This window comes from Triticum urartu, chromosome 3A, assembly GCF_056163025.1.
Source record: "Triticum urartu cultivar PI428250 chromosome 3A, HENAU_Tu73, whole genome shotgun sequence".
In the NCBI taxonomy this organism is placed as follows: Eukaryota; Viridiplantae; Streptophyta; class Magnoliopsida; order Poales; family Poaceae; genus Triticum; species Triticum urartu.
In genome coordinates, this window is record NC_141875.1 from 590,298,275 (window position 1) to 590,319,260 (window position 20,986).

At 45.3% G+C, this 20,986-nt stretch overlaps 2 protein-coding genes and 1 pseudogene across 2 annotated transcripts; 2 read left to right on the forward strand and 1 right to left on the reverse strand.

Annotated features, from left to right (window-relative positions):
* Positions 1–781: 781 nt before the first annotated feature.
* On the reverse strand, positions 782–2,041 carry LOC147980680 (uncharacterized; annotated as a pseudogene).
* Positions 2,042–4,297: 2,256 nt separating this feature from the next.
* Positions 4,298–14,072, forward strand: LOC125545262 (pumilio homolog 1). Its single transcript, XM_048709152.2, has 10 exons — positions 4,298–4,674; positions 4,764–5,427; positions 6,162–7,684; positions 9,352–9,493; positions 9,625–9,732; positions 9,818–10,030; positions 10,278–10,388; positions 11,798–11,992; positions 13,351–13,525; positions 13,656–14,072. Exons 2-10 carry the CDS (start codon positions 4,774–4,776, stop codon positions 13,694–13,696), a joined length of 3,162 nt encoding a protein of 1,053 aa, XP_048565109.2. The 5' UTR covers positions 4,298–4,674; positions 4,764–4,773; the 3' UTR covers positions 13,697–14,072.
* A 2,657-nt stretch (positions 14,073–16,729) lies between these two features.
* Positions 16,730–17,874, forward strand: LOC147980681 (transcription factor PCL1-like). The gene has a single exon (XM_087513471.1). It carries the CDS (start codon positions 16,799–16,801, stop codon positions 17,474–17,476), a length of 678 nt encoding a protein of 225 aa, XP_087369597.1. The 5' UTR covers positions 16,730–16,798; the 3' UTR covers positions 17,477–17,874.
* Positions 17,875–20,986: the final 3,112 nt, after the last annotated feature.

A 20,986-nucleotide genomic window follows, 5' to 3' on the forward strand; every position in this document is an offset into this window, starting at 1 on the left:
GCTAATGGAATGGGTCATGTCAATCAGATCATTCAACTAATGATGTGACCTCGTTAATCAAACAACAACTCATTGTTCATGGTTAGGAAACATAACCATCTTTGATTAACGAGCTAGTCAAGTAGAGGCATACTAGTGACACTTTGTTTGTCTATGTATTCACACATGTATTATGTTTCCGGTTAATACAATTCTAGCATGAATAATAAACATTTATCATGATTACAAGGAAATAAATAATAACTTTATTATTGCCTCTAGGGCATATTTCCTTCATACACAGGCGGTGCTACTATTTTAGTGTAGTATAGCCCTGTGTCGAACGAAGGAAGCCTTTCGATAACATGTTTACCATTTGCATCCCGCTTTGTGATAAGTAGGCACTCCTTGCCGTTCTCATCATCGGTCTCAGCATGAAAACCATTGGCGCGAATGTCTCTAAAGCTCAAAAGAGTACGAGTCAACTCCGGGTACAACAATGCATCATTAATTATCAAAGTTGTTCCCATAGGAAGTATAATAGTGGCTCGTCCGGAGCCAACTATGTGCGAACCACAGCCGGCGATTGTCATAATACTTCCCGGAGATTTTTTAATAGACTCAAAGTACTTAGTTTCTCGTAAAATGGTATGTGTAGTTGCGCTATCGGCAAGGTACGTTTCTTCCATTCGGGCGCCACACGCGTTCTAAAATATGACATATAATTAATGTAATGAGGAAGACGCTACATTAATAATAAATGCACACATTCCAAAACATAACATACTATCATGTATAAATAATGGAATAAATGAATAAATGTCATCCAATCGCCAAAGTAAAGAATAAGTTTATGCTCTCATAGAGCTTACAACCAAATCGAATTTATTCGAATTTATTGTATCAAATCACGGAATCATGATAACCAAAGGGGTATGCTAAGTAGACTCGGTGAAGAAGCCATTGACCTCAGCCGCAATCTCCATACTAGTGAGCTGATCCTTCTTAGAAATCATCTTGGAGGCAGCATCAACATCTAGTTGCGGCACCGCCGAGGCCACCATGTGGTCAATCTCCATGGCAACGTTGGCGTCACTAGAGACAGCCAAAGTCGCCGCGATGGGCACCACGGGGGTTGCCGCGATGGGCGCAACAGGGGGCGTAGAGATCATAATGAGTGCCGCCATGGGCGCCAGTGGTGCTCCCTCCTGAACCAAGGCGAGGTGCGTCTCACGCGCCTTCCGGGCCTTATATGCATCAACGACCTCCTGTGGTGCGCGACACTAGCGGGAGAAATGCTCCACCGAGCCACACCGAAAGCAGTCCTGAGGCCTCTGCCCCCCTTGCCCGGCTTTTGCTGCTTAGCTGGGGCGGAGGGCTGAGGGCCCTTCTTCTTGCCCTTGTGGCCCCTCTTCTTCTGTTGAAGCTTGCGAACTTTGAGAGCATTCACCTCCTGGCGAGAACTCCCCCCAAGTGGTTGCGCAGCAAAGTTCTTTTTCAGAACCTCGTCCTGCGCCTCTGCCACCTGGAGGACGTCAATCAACTCTAAATACCTCATGTAGTTGCCCTGGCGGTAGTTCCGTGCGGACAGGACCGCGTCAGGGTGGAAAGTGGATAGGGTTTTCTCAATCTTCTGAGTGTCGGTAATCTGAGTACCACACATCTGAAGAGTCGTACACATCCGGTGTAGAGCCAAATTGTACTCCCCAACCGTCTTGAAGTCCGCAAACCTTAGATGGATCCACTCTGCCTCTGCACGTGGCTTAACAGTGTACTTCAGCCGCTTAAACCGCTGCTTAAGAGCGGTTCAAAGGCCAGAAGCACTCCGTTCAGCCATATACTCATCTTTCAGAGTAGGTGACAGGTGATGACAGAGAAAATGCAGAGCCCGCGCATTCTCAGTTTCAAACTTGGGATCGGTGGGGGCCAGCTGGGTCCCCTTACCGATCGCCCTCAGGAGGGTTCTGCCCTGGAGAAAAATCTCGCAGTCCGAAGCCCATGATAGGTAGTTCATCCCCGTCTGGGCCAACTCAGCAAACTCCTTGTGGACAATTCCGGCCATCTGCGATTTATGCAAAAATCATGAGATTACACCAGGTAATCTTTTGCACAAAGCGATATTGATAAACTTATTCAATAAAAAGACGTTCCAATATTTAAAACATGCTATTATATGACTTACTAAATGATTAAGAGTGCTAAACAATTAATCTACAGCAGTAAAATCATACAATAATATCATGTTACAATGGATAGCATGTTAAGCGCATCTAGTATGTGAAAACTAGCCCAAAAAATGAATTCCCGAGGCATTTTAAAGCCCAAATACGCATATTTCAGCGAAAACAGACAGCTCGAGGGGCTTCTACGCGAAATATTACAGCAGGAATAAACTACGCGTAAAAACAGGAAACTACAAGGGCTAAAACACAAAATTTCCACGCTGCGCCAGCGCCACTTTTTTTTATGCCCTGGATCCCCACGGCCCAGTCCACAGAAGCCCGCTGGGCCGGCCTGCTCAGGGTTCGCTAGGGTTTCCTAGCGCCCGAGCGGCGGCGGCCAGGGCACGCACGACCACGGCGCGCGGACGGCGGCCAAGGCACGCGACGGCGGCGGCCAAGCCCAAATACGCATATTTCAGCGAAAACAGACAGCTCCAGGGGCTTCTACGCGAAATATTACAGCAGGAATAAACTACGCGTAAAAACAGGAAACTACAAGGGCTAAAACACAAAATTTCCGCGCTGCGCCAGCGCCACTTTTTTTTATGCCCTGGATCCCCACGACCCAGTCCAGAGAAGCCCGCTGGGCCGGCCTGCTCAGGGTTCGCTAGGGTTTCCTAGCGCCCGAGCGGCGGCGGCCAGGGCACGCACGACCACGGCGCGCGGACGGCGGCCAAGGCACGCGACGGCGCGGCCACCGGGGAGGCGCGGCCACGGCAGGGCCAGCGCGGCCAGCGGGGCGGCGCGACGCGGCCACGACCGGGCCAGCGCGGCCACGACAGAGCGTCAGCCGAATGCGGCGGCCATCGGGGTGCGGCCGTTGACCCTGCGCCAGCATTGCGACCATCAGGGTCGCTGATGGAGTACGGGCGTGACGTACGTCTCGGTTCTTCGTCGTGTTCATCCGGAACGTCGACGGCGCACGGCACAGCAGGTGCGTTGCAGCGGTACCGTAACCATCTGGGTCACGTTTTGTACCGACTCCCTACAGTGCAGTCAACAAATCCCTCTTGATCCAAGAACATCGACATTGGTCGGCGACGTGTTCGTCCGCTCGGTTCTTGGGAGGAAAATCCACACCATAGGTAGATCAAATCCGAAAAATAATCTGATCATGAAAACAGAATCGCACTAACGAAAGGAATTCATTTTTGCAAAAAGGGGGATCGGATCTTATACCTCCACGGGATCGACGAAAGCCTGCGTGATGCAGGCTTGACGGTGAGTTGATGGAGCGAAGCATACTGATAACGTGTTCCGCAACTCCGCCGGCGAGTCCGGTCTGAGGTTGCGGAGCGACGGCGAGCGTCGTACACGAAGTAGTCGAAGTAGTCGTCGAACACGCGAAAGTAAATGACACAGAAAGATATGAAGAAGACCAGCTTTATTAATCAATGATCAGGGATTACAATGATAGCTCCTCGTTGCTTTATATAAGGACTCCAGAGTCAAGGATAAGTACCGACTTAAGACAAAGTGGGAGAAACGGGAGGGGCTACCCGTGCGATACAACAGACGATACCTTCACTAGTTGGAAAACTAATCCTGGAAGTCAAGGGCTTATCCGAAATTAGCTCGAGGAATGGAAGCACGTCGCCATTATTTATCTCCAAAGTTACTGTCTATGCTGGTCGCTGTCAGGACCTGAGGTCAGGTCGGAGCCAACTGCTCCAATCCGCCCCGTCCATAATAACATCTTGCACGAGTGAATCTAGGAGCCGACGCCACCACGTGCCCGGGGCCCACGCCGTGCTTCCTCTACAACGTGGGCCCTTCCCACCACCCTAATCCCAATTAAAGAGAAAATTAAGCATTACTCCACACCCATCCCCCCAAAAAACAAACACTCATGGCACAGTGAAAAAAACGTACCACTCTACTATTTACACCTTAACACCTCAACTAAATACAAGTGAGTCCAGCACAGGCTCGGGGCCCGCGGATCAGAGGGAAATAACTCCTGCGCCAGCGCCTGCAATAAAAGTCATAAAACCCTAGAGGGTTCTTGAGGCGGGGAAGATCCCGTCCGCCCATCCACCCGATCGGACGGCTGGGGTGCCGGGGGGAGCTCGTGCTTATCAGTCCGCCGTCTCCTTCCTCGGGCTCCGTTCCTGACTGCTGCTGCAGCTCCTTTACTGTGTGCTCTCTCTCTCTCCCCCCCCACCCCCACTTCTCCAAGCAGCTCGAAGCCTCGGGTCCGGTGCCCCCAAAAATGGCGAAATCGCCGGCCGATCGGAGCCCAATCTGAGCCCGCACGCTCCGCAGCAGCCCGATCTCCCGAATCCCCAAAAGCGCCCCGGCTGGAAATGGCCGCCACTGTCCCGATCGGGCTCGCGGCGCGCGATTCGGTGGCGCTTTGGCCCGGGGGACCCGAGGGCCGCAGGTTTTCTGATTGACCCTGACTGAGCCGTGGTTGCTCTCGCTCTTCGGTGGGGTTCCGGGCGTCCTGCGGAGAGAGCAGCGTCCGCGACGGGTAATCGGCGGCGCGGCTTTTGCACGAGCTTTCCGTTTCGGTTTTGGTGTTTGTTTGCTTTGCGTGATTTGGCGGCTCGTGTTCTGCAGGATTGGAGGAATGCTCAGCGAGAGCCCTTTGGCGATGCGTCAGGAGATGGGCGGCGTGAGAGGGGAGGAAGAGCCGGAGGACGAGCTTGAGGCGCTGCTCCGTGCCGGTGGCGGCGGAGCGCGTCGGCGAGGGGAGGAGGCTGGTGAGAAGGAGCGGCTCAGCATATTCCGAAGCGGGTCGGCGCCACCGACCATTGAGGGTTCGCTAAACGCCATCGGCGGCTTGCTCCGCGGCGGTGGTGAGACGCCCCGGGCTGCTGCCGCCGTTCCTGATGCCGAGGAGTTGAACGGACATGGCGGACTCCTGTCGGAGGAGGAGCTCCGGGCTGACCCAGCCTACCTGTCGTACTACTACTCGCACGCCAATCTTAACCCGAGGTTGCCACCGCCGGTCCTGACAAAGGAGGACTGGCGGTCAACACAGCGGCTGAAGGCAGGGGTAGGGGTGTTGGGAGGGATTGGGGACAGGAGAAAGGCAGTGCAGGAGGAGGCTGGACAGGGGATGGCTGCCGGCATGTCGCTGTTCCCGCAGACTCCTGGTTTCGATCGAGAGGAGGATGGAAACAAGGGTGTGGGCGGTGCTGCAGAGTGGGTGGATAGAGGAGGTGATGGGCTCATTGGGTTATCACTAGGGAGGCAACGCAGCTTTGCTGATATGTTTCAGGTTGGTCTCCTTCGGCACCACAAAGGTTGCTATTTGTTATCATAAACTCTCATAGCTGACTGAGGTTTATCCATTGGGTTATCATATCAAAACTAATGGTTTCTGCTGTAGTATGTCGCTTGCTATTGTTTACTAGATACTTCTGGGATTTAGATCCCCTCCTTTGGATTGAATAAGCAAGCCCTGGCCATTTCCAGCACGCTATCCAGTTAGAAGTTGGACTGTGGGTGCATGGTGTCTGGCTAGAAGTTTTGAATTTCTTTCCTGCCTGAGTTTGGGCACCTGTGAAAGCATGCGCTGGGTGGACCTCACCAGTTATTACAAATCACATAATAGAGTGGTGCGGTTCTGTAGTTTGCACAAACATGCGATATTTGGTTTCTGTGCTGTAGTATGTCTGAAAAATTAAAACAACTGTCTCGTGCAATTCTGTACCCATTATAGCTATATATTTGAGAAGTGCACACCTGTAAGGCTGCAACTAATGTGATTTCTTTGTGTTAAGGAGTCATTAACTGATTTTTACTTCCAAGACAACTGCAATCCATTTGCTGTTTAAGCGAGACCCTTTTTCTTCTTGGCAGTTACTACTCCAGCAGCGCAATTTATCCTGGGAACATGAATAACACCTTCTTCTTATTTATGTTTTATTTTTTAGTACCTTAATTTATCGATTTCCTCTGCAGTTTGTTGCTCACTGGACAACTGATTTAGTTTAATTTCTGTTATTTCAGGATAACCTTGGCCGCAGAACACCTACTTCAGAACATTCCTCTCGTGCAGCCAGTCGCAATTCATTTCTTGACAACCAGGAATCAGTCGATCCTTCTGAGAACCAATACTCTTTACATAATGATACTATGGATGCACAGCGCTCTGTTGGAAATGCACAAAGTGTCGGCGGTCTTTCCAGTATTAATGCATCTGCATCTCAAACTTTTGCTTCTGTTCTGGGTTCATCAGCTTCAAGGAGTGCGACACCAGATTCCCATTATATCCCCAGGGTTCCTAGCCCTGGCCTTCCACCTGTTGGTGCTAGGATTAATTCTAATGAGAAGAGATTGAATTGTTCATCGTCATCATTCAACACAATATCATCAAAAGCACTTGAGCCTGATGATATATTAACTGCACTATCTAGCATGAACTTGTCAAAAGGTGGCACTTTGAACGACAACAGCAACATTAGTCAATCAAAGTTTCAGAGAGAGATAAGTGACTACCATAATTTTGCTCTTGGCCCGCAAGCTGCTCAAGTCAGCAGTAGGCAGTATTCTGCGATGTTGGAAGCAGATGCTGAATATGCAGGTGTACCATCAAATTCTTCATTTGCTGATATTAAGAATAGTGTACCTAATCCAGCAGACTTCAGAGGTTCCACAAACACACGGTTTGATGGACATGGGGAGATAAAAAGATCTACTCTTTCTGCTCGTTCATATCAGAAGTCTCCACCATCTTCTAATGCAAGTCCAGGTGGTTCTCCTGCTCAACATCAGAATCTTGATGGAACAAATTCAGCATTTCTGAACTATGGGCTCAGTGGATATCCACTCAATCCGGGTTTCAACTCTATGATGATGAATAACATGGGTTCAGGTAGCATGCCTCCTCTGTTTGAAAGTGGTGCAGCAGCATCTGCTATAGCTTCACTCGGGTCAGATTCAAGGAACCTCGGTAGCAATATTTCATCACCACCTGCCTTAAGTCTATCTGATCTGCATAACCTTGGTAGGTCCAATAATCAAACAGCCACTGGTCTTCAGTCTCCTCTCTCCGATCCTTTTTATGTTCAGTATTTGAAGACAGCTCAATATACAGCGCAGGAAGCAGCCAACTACAGTGATCCTTACTTGGAAAGAGGTTTCATGGGTAGTTCGTATGCTGATTTAACACCAGTTCAGAAAGCTTATGTTGAAGCTTTGCTTCAGCAGAAGCAATATGGAATGCCAGTTGGTAAATCAGTAGCCTCAAATCATGGTTATTTTAGCAATCTGGGTTACGGCATGGGTATGACATACCCTGGAAGCCCTTTGGGAAGTCCTGTTGCTTCCCCATCAGGTCCTGGCAGTCCAATTAGGCTCGGTGAGCGGAATCTGAGGTTTCCTTCTAACACGAGAAGCTTGACTGGTTGGAATGTTGATCCAAGTGGCTATATGAATGGGAACTTTCCATCTTCACTTTTGGATGAATTCAAAAGCAATAAGGCCAGAAGCTTTGACCTTGCTGAGATTGCTGGGAATGTGGTGGAGTTCAGGTATACTTGATCATTTCATACCTTTGCAATACCAGTATGGTTTCACCCCTCCCTCCTTGTTCTTATCTTTTCCTTCCTCTAAGTCTAACCTCTTCTCCACACCCTTGACCATGGCACGACCACACTTGTTCACTGAATACTCGAGCTTGCTCCAATGATGTAGCTTCCTGCGCACTCAAGCTTGCTACCATGACGTAGCTTTCTGCACACCCGAGCTTGCTCCTGTGACGTAGCTCCACCTTGGGAGCTTCGTCCCAGGGTGTTGCGCATAGACTCTGCCGCTAGCTGCTAGATACAGCTACGGCGATTGCGCCCCTCCAGCGTGGATCCATTGTTTCCAAATGCACAGGGGAGAGGGAGCAGCCTGATGGTACCACCGTTGGCTGGGACCTTGTCATCCTCTTCATGAGATGGATTGACGGTAGCCTGGTGTCAACTCTCTTCATTGTTATCTCACACTCAAATATTTGAAAGATTGCAAAATCTACACTCAACAAGTAGAGCGATACATTCTGGATTACAATTGGCAGGGGCATATTTTCTCTAGTGCCTTTCTTCACAGGGGCATAGTGTGTCATTCTGTCAAAGTGTGTGCCCACTCGATTTTGCCATCTTTTTGAAGGGGAGCCTTGGCGCAGTGGTGAAGCTGCTGCCTTGTGACCATGAGGTCACGGGTTCAAGTCCTGGAAACAGCCTCTTACAGAAATGTAGGGAAAGGCTTCGTACAATAGACCCAAAGTGGTCGGACCCTGCGCAAGCGGGAGCTACATGCACCGGGCTGCCCTTTTTTTTATTTAAGATTTTGCCATCTTTTAAAAAACTGAGACCTTTCCCTGTCTAGTGTTAGACCCTGCCACATGATGGATTTGCCCCTCCTCCCATTGTTCCTATCTTTGTCTTTCCTCTAACCTCTTCTCACTCTTCACCATGGCGCGGCCACAGCTGGTTCACTGCACACTCAAGCTTGCTCCCCATGATTGAGCTCCACCTCGGGAGCATTGTACCAGGGTGTGTTGTGCATAGACTTGGCCACTAGCTACTAGATGCAGCTAAGGCACTTGCCCTCTCTGACATGGATCCCTCGGTTCCAAAACACATAGGGGAGAGGGAGCTGCTTGATGGTATCGGCATGGGCTGGGACCTCGCCGTCCTCCGCATGAGATGGATTTGATGTCAATTTTCTGAACACTCAAATATCTGAAAGATAACAAAATCTGCACTAGCACAACAAGTAGAGCAGCACATTGTGGATAAAGGCAGGGGCGTATTTTCTATGATCCCTAAATAGTACTCCCTCTGTAACTTAATATAAGACGTTTTTTGACACTGTCATAGTTTCACAAAACATCTTATTTTAAGTTACTGGGGGAGTATCTGTCAAAGCAGTCTACCAGCTTATTCTTAACACTTGAATGTTAGAACCGAGTGCTGGCTCGGATGGCTAGAACTTACGGGTGTAAGCTAGCCCACCCACATTTGATCCACACGGAGGTCCGATTTCTACCTAAATAATGTACCGTTAAGGGAGGGAACTCTTCCCACTTAAACCACATTTTTTTTCTTGTTTTCTCAGCAACCCTTTGCAGTAACGATGATCCTGTGATTACTAATATATTTTTTATTGATGCATTCTGAATCCTCATAGGGTGTTTGCTTTGATTATGCAGCGCTGACCAATATGGAAGTCGTTTCATACAGCAAAAACTTGAAACTGCGACAGTTGAGGAAAAAAACATGGTTTTTGAGGAGATCATGCCTCACGCTCTCTCATTGATGACTGATGTATTTGGGAATTATGTAGTGCAGAAGGTATTCGTTACTGAGACACTGGTGCTGCTCACTGACATTGAGAACACTCAGTTTCTTTCTTCAATTCTCATAGCATTTTCTAAATTACATTTTCTTAAGGATGCCTGGACTTGCCTCTATTTTTTTTCCAGTTTTTTGAGCATGGGAGCTCCACACAACGCAGGGAGTTGGCTAATAAACTATTTGGACATGTACTAACTCTTAGCATTCAGATGTATGGTTGTCGAGTTATCCAAAAGGTACTACATAATTCATGTAGTTTCATGTTTCATAAATTCTTCTAGGATTAGTGACTCAAGTATATTCATATGCACATTACTGAAGGCAATAGAGGTTGTTGATCTGGACCAGAAGACAAAAATGGTTACTGAGCTTGATGGTCATATCATGCGATGTGTGCGTGATCAAAATGGAAACCATGTTATCCAGAAATGTATTGAGTGTATACCAGAAGATTCCATTCAGTTTATTATCTCGACATTCTATGGTGAAGTCGTTACACTGTCCACTCACCCCTATGGCTGCAGAGTCATACAGGTTGGTCTTTGAATTCTGCGCATTCAATTTTGAAACTCTGAATTTTATGTTCAGAAAGTTAGATCAGTATTATCAGAAAGAGGTATAGACAGAAAATACCATCCCATGTGAAGATGACATGTGGAGTATAGGGGCCACATGTCAGTGACATTCGGTTATATTTCCAACTTGATGATCTTTGTGATGATACTGATCAGCATTACTCTTTTATCTCAGTTAAACTCATGAATTTATTTCCTTTACTCAGAGAGTACTGGAGCATTGCACTGATACAAACACACAGCAAATTGTCATGGATGAGATATTGCAATCTGTATGCATGCTGGCACAAGACCAGTATGGAAATTATGTTATCCAGGTTTGTTATATCTCCTAATTTCTAGCTGCAACATCGGCCTTGATGTGGTATCCTGATCTTTCCTTCAGCAGCTTTGTTTCTTTAGAGAATAGATTCCAGCCCCGCTTTTATAAAGCATTAGTCTCACTGGAGTGACCAGCGTCACATTGAAGAAACAGACCAAAGAAATCACAACAGCCTGCAGGAAATGAAAAGAAAAGGAAGAAACTGGCGCGCACAGGATGCCACACATATCAGCTACTCAACATCACAGCAAAACATATCATCTATCCCACGCCACTGCGCGGCCCCAAAGGCCCAAACAAAGCAACTTTGTTATAGCTACACCTACCTTGTATGAAACTAGAACGATATACCACTTCTGAACCATACTTAAATCATATGTAGTATGCTTTGATGCCAGAAATTGGAATTTCAACCATTAACCATTGGGGAAATAAAGATTATGATATCAAAGCCTTTCCCTGTGATACCGTAATTGTACTAATTCATGGCGAAGTGCAGTTGAGGCCTGCCATTAAAGAATATTGCATCTAATTTTTGCCCAAAATGACTTGTAAAAGCAATTAGACCTGGTTTGATGTCCCAACTTATCCAGAAATAATAATTCTCTAGTAAAATTGGTCATCCTAAGCCCTGGCATCTGCTGACAATTTTGACTGGTCACCTGATAATTAGCCTTTTTGTACCACTATTCCTAGTAAAGCATGCTCTTGATCAAGTTGTGCATAACGTTACATGAGATACATCTGTTCGTGCCTGACCATGTCTCTGTATTTTACATATAAAGTACACGTATTTGTGCCTGATCATGTCACTGTGTTTTCATGAATGAGCATTTATGTGCACTTTTTTGTGATATTCACGTTCATATTTGTAAATATCCTGTATATATGAAAACGCTGCAGTAAGGATTCTGTAACGTTTTTTTTGTCAAAAATTAAATATTCATCTTAATCTAATACCTTCTGGCAACTAGTGAAGCGGTGACATTCAGGATGTGTGTAGCAAAGGAAGTGCATATACACTAATCCGCCTTGTTGGACTGAAGTATGATGATATACCATTAATTTTGGAGAATAAAATTCACCATTCTTTTTGTTACTGCTGCACGTGATAAAGGCATAAAGCGCATGAAATCTTATGTGTAGGAGTCGATCAGGAACTTCAGTTAAAATTTAAACCAACAAATTCAATCAACTGATATACATTAAAAATATGATGTATGCAGTCTATTCTAGATAGAGTACATACCTAATCCTTGTTACCCCTCCAGCCTAAGAGCTCACTTGAATTTATGATGGGTCACTCCTTTATGGTAGACTAGCCCAGTCCTATGTTCTGTATTTCCTTTGTAATTGTTTTAACGGATATTGTCTATTGATGATGTCTGATTTATTCTCGTGCAGCATGTTATGCAGCATGGGAAGCCTCATGAGCGGTCTTTTATTATTGAAAAGCTAGCTGGACAGATCATCCAGATGAGCCAACAGAAATTTGCCTCAAATGTTGTCGAGAAGTGTCTAACATTTGGAGGACCTTCAGAGCGGGAAGTTATCATAAATGAAATGCTTGGAACTACTGACGAGAATGAGCCTCTCCAGGTATTTTAACTTCGCGCAGATAAACTATTTTGGCCACACCCTCGTACAGTGATGTGATTATAATAGCAGCATGGGAGTCCGACGGGAAGAATTTATTGGGATTAGCAGTTTTCTAGATTTTATATGAGGGGTCACCATGAAAATTCAGATTATTCAAGAAAGCCATAATAAATTGGTACATGTGAAGTTATTAAAGTAGCACAATGAAGAACTCTTTGAAATGGAACTACTATTGAGGATCGTACAATGTCAATTCTCTATGGTATTAATGATTTAACAATGTCACCTCCAAGTCAGAAAATGAGTATTACTAAAGGGTTTGTTTGGATCAGAAGTATTTTTGGTGTTTGTTCAGTAATACCATGGTTTGTTGGAAATATTGTAGTATTCAAAACTTTGAGGTGCTTTCGTGCTACAAAAACTGCGTTACCTCTTTTTTATAACAAAACCTGGTGACCTATACAGTCTAGAGGTGTGCTGGAACTAACTTTGAGATCGTTTACAAAGAGAACACACTGTGATTATGTGATACTATGAACTTATGAGTTTAAGATGTACACATATCTCTATCCATTGAGCTTTAAATATGGTTAACCTTTGTGAGAAGAACTATGCACTTCCCTAGATATTGTTTAATCACACTCAGCGTTGAATGATATAATTGATAAACCTAGATAGGTAATATCATACATGTATTGAGACATGTAAAATGTTGAGTGGGTTTGACATACTTCTGTATTTGCTATATCTGAAGACTTCTCACAGAGAGAAAATAGTCCTACTGAACAGTGGTTTCCGAACGTTTTATTTAAAAATAATGGTTAGTTATTGTAACAGCTATTGTTTAATGAAAATACATTGCAAATGGTAAACATGTTATAGTTGTACCTAATAGGCCACCAATACTGCAAAATATAGCAGTGTTCATAAATGTAGTGTGTCACTGGCTTTGAAATACGTTATCATCCAACTGAACTGGGCGGTAATTGCTTTTGCTCCCGATCTCTAGTGATCCCTTTATATTGAAGAATTTCAGAAGGTGCATTTACAATTTTAAAAAAATCCAGGACAATCACACATGTATACGCGAGAACACGCTAAATCTGCAAAGTTCATGAAAAATTGCTTTCATCTGTGGGCTGCACCAAATCGAAGCTGTCATTCAATGGATACTTGTACACTCATTATTATTGATCACATTATGTTTTGGCTTACAGTCCGCAAATGACACATTGTTTTTTTTATCTGTATATGCACCTTTTGGGCTTTGCAAAATATAGTTTATTTAAAAAATGAGAAATTATATTCTTGTAAAGGGCTGCTCAACTTTCTGACGTCTCTACCTTGATCGCATGCAGGCCATGATGAAGGATCAGTTTGGTAACTATGTTGTACAGAAAGTACTGGAGACTTGTGATGATCAGCAGAGAGAGCTGATTCTTTCACGAATAAAGGTTCATTTAAATGCGCTGAAGAAATATACATATGGGAAGCACATTGTTGCTCGGGTGGAAAAACTTGTTGCTGCTGGAGGTAAGATGCAGTGTTCAATATTTTTACTGATACATCATTGAAATAAATTGGTCTTGGGCATTCTTACTGATCTATCTCTCTTCTGATGAACTGTTCTTTTAACGTGTGTTTATATGTACTTTAAATTCAGAGAGGAGGATTGGGCTTCAGTCGTCGCAGTATCCTTCCTAATGGCATAGGAATGACCATGTACAGCTAACCATGGCCACCGAGATCTACCTTCTGCCGCCTGCTTTTGGGCTGCTGCAAGCCAAGTTAGAAATAAACATGTTGTACTGAGACTTTGTACATTTTGTAGTTTGAGCTTATAGTCGTGTCAGGGTTTGGCTCAGCGACTTTATTTACCTGATGCCACCGCGGAGAAGATAGGCGTCATGTATAAGTTGTCGTCTAGGTGTAAAAAGGGGAGGAGAGTCGATATTTTGCGAGTGTACAAATCTGCAATCCTGAGAGAGGAAGCTACCGGAGCTGTCTAGAACAAAATTTTATCGCCATCCCGTGTGTATAACTGAGGATTATGAAGTTAGCTGCCGTTCATTTCCTGTAATCCTCTATGGTCCTGTCTGGCCTTCAAGGGTCTGTTTTTTTTTTCTCATGAAAATGCAGAAACATGGTAGGCATAGATGTGCAAAATAACCCTAAAAAGTGAAGTGCAAAATATGATTGAAAAAAGAATATTCCTTCTGCAAATTTGGATAAAAGATTGTACTTGTGCCAATAAAGATCAATGTCCAACCAAGGGATCAAATCTGTTTGTACAATTTAAAAGCTTTTCAGAAACTTCGTACCAATTTTTAAATGAAAGGATGCCACCAAAGAAGCATTTTATACTACGAGAAACATCCATTTGCTTGGATGGTGGCTGTTTCATCCACCATGATAACTCAAGTTCGATGTCACGCATTCCTTGTTAAAACTGGTAATTTTCAGTAGAGTTTGAAACTAAGACAAACTTCTCCTCGGGAGGATAGATGGGGCATTTAAGTGAGATCTCATGTGGATCTAATTTTCTACTCGCCCATGGGATCCAGTGGTGGCAGGCAGGATTCCTTCTCGAGAATCCATAAACCCCTTATCCAATGTATGGAGCTGCACATTTTGAGGTTCATCCTCAATAAAGAAAAATGGAACTCATCACCTAAATTTTCATATCAAGAACTTTGAAATCATAAATAAGAAAAGTAATCGGAATTCATCACCTAAATTTTCCATGAAGGCCAACGTCGATGCTTCTTTCGACGAGGATAATCTCTAGGGGACTACCAGGGTCATAACCAAGGATAATAGGGCCTGCTTTGTTGCAGCTAGAAACTTCAAATTATCAATGATGTATGATGTTGTTTCAGGAGAAGCTATGGCTCCGAAGGATGGACTGCTGCTTGCTGATTCATTTAGGTGCAATAGACTGATTGTTTGCTCAAATAACTGTGAAGTAATTGAAGCCATGAACAATGACATACAGGCAACAAGAAGTGCAGCACCAATACGTAATGAATGTGACTTCATGACTTCAGAATTTGCCAAAGTGGTCTTTGAACATGAGTTTCGTGAGATGAACTCGGTTGCCCAAGAACTGACCCAGCTAGCAAAGTTCAATGAAGCTGGTTCTTGGATTGAAGTTCCACCCCCTCAGTTGTATCTCTTTTAGTTAATGATGTAACGATTTATACCAATGAATAAAGAGATACGTTTTGATGGTAAAAAAAACTTTGAGATTATCCATTTCAGTCTGGGGTGATGTAGGGAACATATTTTTTTTGAGCATCAGTACAGACACAAGCGCTCATATACACGCGCCTCGTCGTCGACGGAAACATCTCCTCCCACTGAAAGCGCATCGCCGGAAATCCTGAAATAAATCCAGGAATAATGCGAGCAACAGGATTTGAACCCTGGTGGGTTGGGAATACCACTGTCCACCTAACATCTCAACCACAGGTTGGTTCACGATGTAGAGAACATATGATTCAAGCCTTTTTTTTTTGAAAAAAAGGGAACATATGATTCAAGCCTTTTTTTTCAAGCTTTTGCTGGCTATAGCCGCCAACAATAGTGTGGGACTTGTGATTACTTCCAATCTTCAGGATCCAAAATGCTTGTATTCGCATTCACATGTTGTATTTAGCATTTCTTCAAAAAGCGAAACTTCACATTTCTAGGTTTTCTCTCTACTTTATATCAAGTAAAAGAGCCCTTAAACATTGCAACATATTTTACGTTTATTACGTCATAGTAGTTACATGGCAATGTGTTGGATTTTGCACGAACCAAGCAATATCATACCCATGTCCATGCCCACTAGGGTGTCCGCCTTTGCCCTAAAGGTTCCCATGGACAGCCATACCCATCGATTTTTTCAAATTATGTACAAATAACAACTAAAAGTAAAAAAATAAATAAAAGTCTACTCATATGCTGGTTTATTCGTATTAAGATAACATAGTTTTTGTTATTCATAAACAACTACTTTAGGGAAAATGTTTTATGTTATGATACGTGACTACGTGAGGTTAGAGCTGCTGTAAACGGCGGAACCGACAGGCGACGAGTAGAGCAAAGGAGAGGGAGGAAGACGACTCACAGTACTCAGGAGGGAAGATGTCGAACAGGCGGAGGAGATGAGCGGATGGAGGCGCCTCTGCACCGCCGGTGAACTCCCGCGACGACGCGCTGGTGGCTGACGTCATCATCAGCCGATCGCCCGCCCGTGAGTTCTTGTCGCCCTCGACAGGACAAAACCTGGGTGTGTCGAACGACACTAAGAGATAATTCAGGTGGGCTGTCTACGGGTTGAATAGAGAAAATGGTAGGGGAGGTTTTGTGCAAAAGTCTAGACGACGACCGGTCTGGCCAGCTGGGCGCCACTTGGCTCTGCCTGATTGGCCTAGGACCAAATCGTCACATGTGCCACAAGTTTGAGGACAGCAGGGTCACGTTTTATAACTTTTAAACCAAATCATCATAATTCGTGCAAGTTGCAAGACTCAGGGTGCTTTGAACTAAAAAATAAGCCTCGAAAAAACACTAGCGCCACTTGTCGTGGAAAGCATGCACGGGGCCGACTGACTCGCTCCACGTACGTGCCCGGGGCCGAGTGACGAGCGCAGCTCCCCGCGGCTCGCGCCCACGGATCAGCGGGGCATCGCCCACGTCGTCACATATCCAATCCCTTCTTCCCCCGAGAAATATCCCACCCCCTACCTCTTTTTGAGCCACCCCAGGCCCCACCCCCGCCCCCGCCGGGAAAGAGAAGCGAAGACAAGAGTATATGCCATGTTATCCCCTCGCGTCGTCCGGCCGCAGCCCCACGACGGCGCGGCCTCCGCCGGCTCCTCCTCGTCGCGGCGCCACATGGTGGACCGCGTGTCCGAGTGGGAGCTCGGCCTCCCCTCGCCCGCCGAGCTGACGCCCGTCTCGCAGCCGCTCATCCCGCCGGCCCTCGCCGCGGCCTTCGGGATCGGCCCCGCGGACGCGCTCGCCTCCCCCGCCGACGCCGCCGGCTTCCTCCACGACTCGCCCACCTCCCACCTGGCCCCCAGGTTCGACGAGTACGACGAGGAGGACGAGGAGGAGGGCGAGGGCGAGACCGACGACGCCGCCGCCCCCGGGGGCCGGAGGGGCGGCGGGAAGAAGGCGCGGATGGTGTGGACGCCGGAGCTGCACCACCGGTTCGTCGAGGCCGTCGAGCACCTCGGCGAGAAGGGCGCCGTGCCCAAGGCCATCGTGCGCCTCATGAACGTCGACGGCCTCACGCGGGAGAACGTCGCCAGCCACCTCCAGAAGTACCGCCTCTACCTCAAGCGCTCCAGCCCCGGCGCCGCCGCGCCCTCCCCGCCGCCGCCGCCCTTCTTTCCCCGCTTCGACGTCCAGCGACCGCATCAGGGCTCCGCCAACCGGGGCGGCTACTGCGCGTATCCGTACGTTTCCTACCAGAAGCTGGGATGCGATTAAGCGCAGTAAGCTCGATCAATGCTATTTCCCCGCGGGTTCCCCGCACTGGAAATCGTTTTGAATTTTGTCTTCCATAGAAAACAAATGGCAAACACGAACAGTGTATGAGATTCAGACTTTTGAATCCACCCTGTCGTTTGAAAAACGGAGTCTCCTATACATGTACTGCCATCGAAAGACCCTGGCGGCAAACATTTGAGGCACAGGTACAATCCATTTTCATACACCAACTGAACCCAGAACCTAAAGCTGCCAGGCTAAGTTTGCAATTTCTTTACTAGATTATTGTATAGAGTAGCATGTTTTTGCTTCGTTCTTTGGTTGTTTATAAATCAAAAGCTTGTATGTCGGACAGACGTGTGATTCGTTGTTGCTATAATCAAAAGGTTATGTGTGTACATGGCGAAATTTTGTGCCTATTTTCAGTAATGCGGTTGGGAGATACTGGAAGGAACTTGAAGACCACACCAGCTTCTCTTCAGTTCACCGAGGCAACTTCAGCTGCCTAGTTAGTTCCAATAACTAGTTCTGAATGGCTGTTGGAGTTTTCTGCATTTATCTTTGCTGGAGTCGATTTGGATTGGGTACTTGCAGTTGCGACCTTTGCACCAATTTGATCTCGAGATCGATTTATTGTTTTGATGAGGAACTGATGCTTTTTTACGATGTCATTTTTTGTGCAGGCAAAATCGATTTCTCCTTACAAACATACATGTACTGTCACATACTAATTAACAAGCATACAATACAAGGATGTACCATGTCGATTCTGTGGTTTGGAGTTTATGACTAAATCTGAATCTAGTACTGTCTTCCAGATTCATGGAAGTAGCCAGGGCAGAACGTCCGACCTTCCTTCTTATCTTTCGTTCTCGAAGTTCAGTTACTACTAAACTTTTGTCCCGATGTTTTTTTTGGAGCAAAAGAGGGTTTCCCCTCCGATTTCTATTAAAGAAACCACCACAACCAACATATTCGAGTACAACATCAAGCTACAATAACTGCCAGTTTTAGCGACATCTAAGGATTGAACAATGATCAGAACCGGGGAAACTACTGAAGAAACTAGAGGGAGCCATGAAAGTCTAAGCTATTAGTACAATTCAAAAGCAGCATCTAGCACTTTCGCACAATAACCCCAAAAGTGCGTCTTCACTCTTGCAGTCGCAACACTCCGAAGCGCCATCCCTGAGCCGCCTTGTAGATTTCACTTGCTACTTGCTCGATGAGCCTTGCCCTCAGCATCAGTATTTTTTCCTCTGGTTTCTTTTTCTGCAAAACAGCCCAGTTAGAAATCCAACCATACATCATTTTCACTATACCCATTGGGCCGGTTATCTTTTTCCTGTCAAAAATAATGTCATTCCTACATTTTCAAATAGCCTAGAGTAAGGCAGAGCTACCAACTAGGATCAGCCTCTTGTTATTTGTTTGAAGTTTACTAAGCCAGTTTCCCAAACAATCATTTAAATCCTTGGGGATTTGTTTTAAATCAAAAGCACACCCCACCAAATTCCAGATCAATCTAGAAGAAGGAAATGTAAAGTAAGCAAGACACAGAGCTGAGGGAAATGATGCATCTTTAATCATGAAAATAAACCCCTTGTTCTTTGAACTATTCTGGGGATCACTCGAAGTGTCTTCCATGGACATTTTGTACTGAAGTCTTAAGAAAGAAAGAGTTAATGTTAAACTTTATGGCCCATTTATCTCAATATGGATCTGTAATGTATTCTATTTAAAGAGGCTGGACACCCTCGGTATCTGAATCGATGGATGCACACAACCCTCAGTTACTTATTGCAGAGTTTACAAGTATCCAAATAGGCAAATAGTATAAGTTTGATAAAAAAGCCACAAGTGCAAACCAAGGAACAAATTACATCCAACTACTATGTTCAATTGGTTAGAGCAAAGCCTAGGCAAGGCAGAAGCTGCGGGTTCGAGGCGGTGCAGAAATTCCTTGAAGGAAGGGGATACCTGCAACCAGTGCCTAAATAAAGGCATATGTCGAAATATTCCATTACTAATAGATTCAATAAAGGAAGGTCCGGAGCAAACAAGAAATATGAAGCTCCATGCATCACATATCCTATTATTAGGCTACCACCTAAATCAGTTGAATAGGCTCCGAATGATCATCTCCAATTGATTGCATGCAGAGACCATGTATGCACGGTCCTCCTCTCGATGAAGAAAGAACTATGGATCTAATAATTGTCTATGTAATGACCTGTAAAAAATTGGCAACTTCCGTTTAAAACAATTGTCGTGACAATTCCATACAGCTCAAAGTAAAACACAAACTCTCACAAAGATCCAAGCCTTAATATTAGGGTGCACCCTGCCAACTAATTACCGAACAAATTTGTAATACCCGCGGGGGTGGTAGGTTGAAAGCAATATGAATAGAGCGCCACAATATCTTAGCAAATGCGCAATGTAGGAACAAATATTGAATAAATTCCTTATTTGCACAAAAACATCATTTTGTGCAATCTTGCCATCTGTGCTTTTTGAGGTTGTCTACGGTTAGGACACTTCCCCATTGAAGTGCCACAAGAGGATATTATCATCAAAGGGATTTCAAGTTTAAAATAAATTTGTGGTTGTATAGGTCTGGCCATCATTGATGAGATAGAAATACATTGATTTAACAGTAAAAATGGCTCGAGGCATTTAGTTTTCCATCGATAAGTGTCTGATTCATGTGTTAGATTGATCATCATCAATCTATCAACCGAAGGCAACCACCATGCCCACTTCACACTGGTGAGTACCTGGCGGAAAGCAATATTTAGAGGGACTTGTCATAGAACGGAAGCAACGAGAACTCCTTTCCGTTGAATAATGTTGTAGAGACGATGACACTGCAAGGCCAGGGGCGCATCCCCTAACCAAATGTTCTCGTAGGATCTAGTTGTTTGCACATCTCTTGGGTCAAAAACACATCTACGAAGAAACTGCTCTTGACTCATCAATCATTTTGAAAAGGGTTAATTGGCCGGCTTGGCAGTTATTTGTGATAGGTTGTGGAGTGAAGATACTTGCTTCTAAGTAGCGCTTCCAAACCCCATCCCCCATAAGTAGCTTGTACAATCATTTGCCAAGAAAGCACTTATTCTTGATCTCGAGATCTTCCACCCGAGGTCACCTTGATCCTTAGGTTTGCAAATAACATCTCACCTAGTTAAACGGCAATATGTTTGTGTTCATTAGATTGCCAAAACAATTTGGATCCTTAATAGTCTAGTCTCTTCCATACCCATTTGGTTATCTCAAATGAAGACAACATGAACATAGGTATGGTAGTGAGGAGCACGTTGATTTGAACATGATGTGCCCCAAAATGCATGAGCTTCTCCATCCAAACTGTCGAGCTTGTTTTCAAAATGGTCAGGAATACACTTCCATTCCTTACTTAGGAATTTATGAAAGTGCATCATAACACCAAGGGTACCGAAAGGGAAGAGCTCCAGATTCGCAGCCGAACAACAACTTTTAGTGATT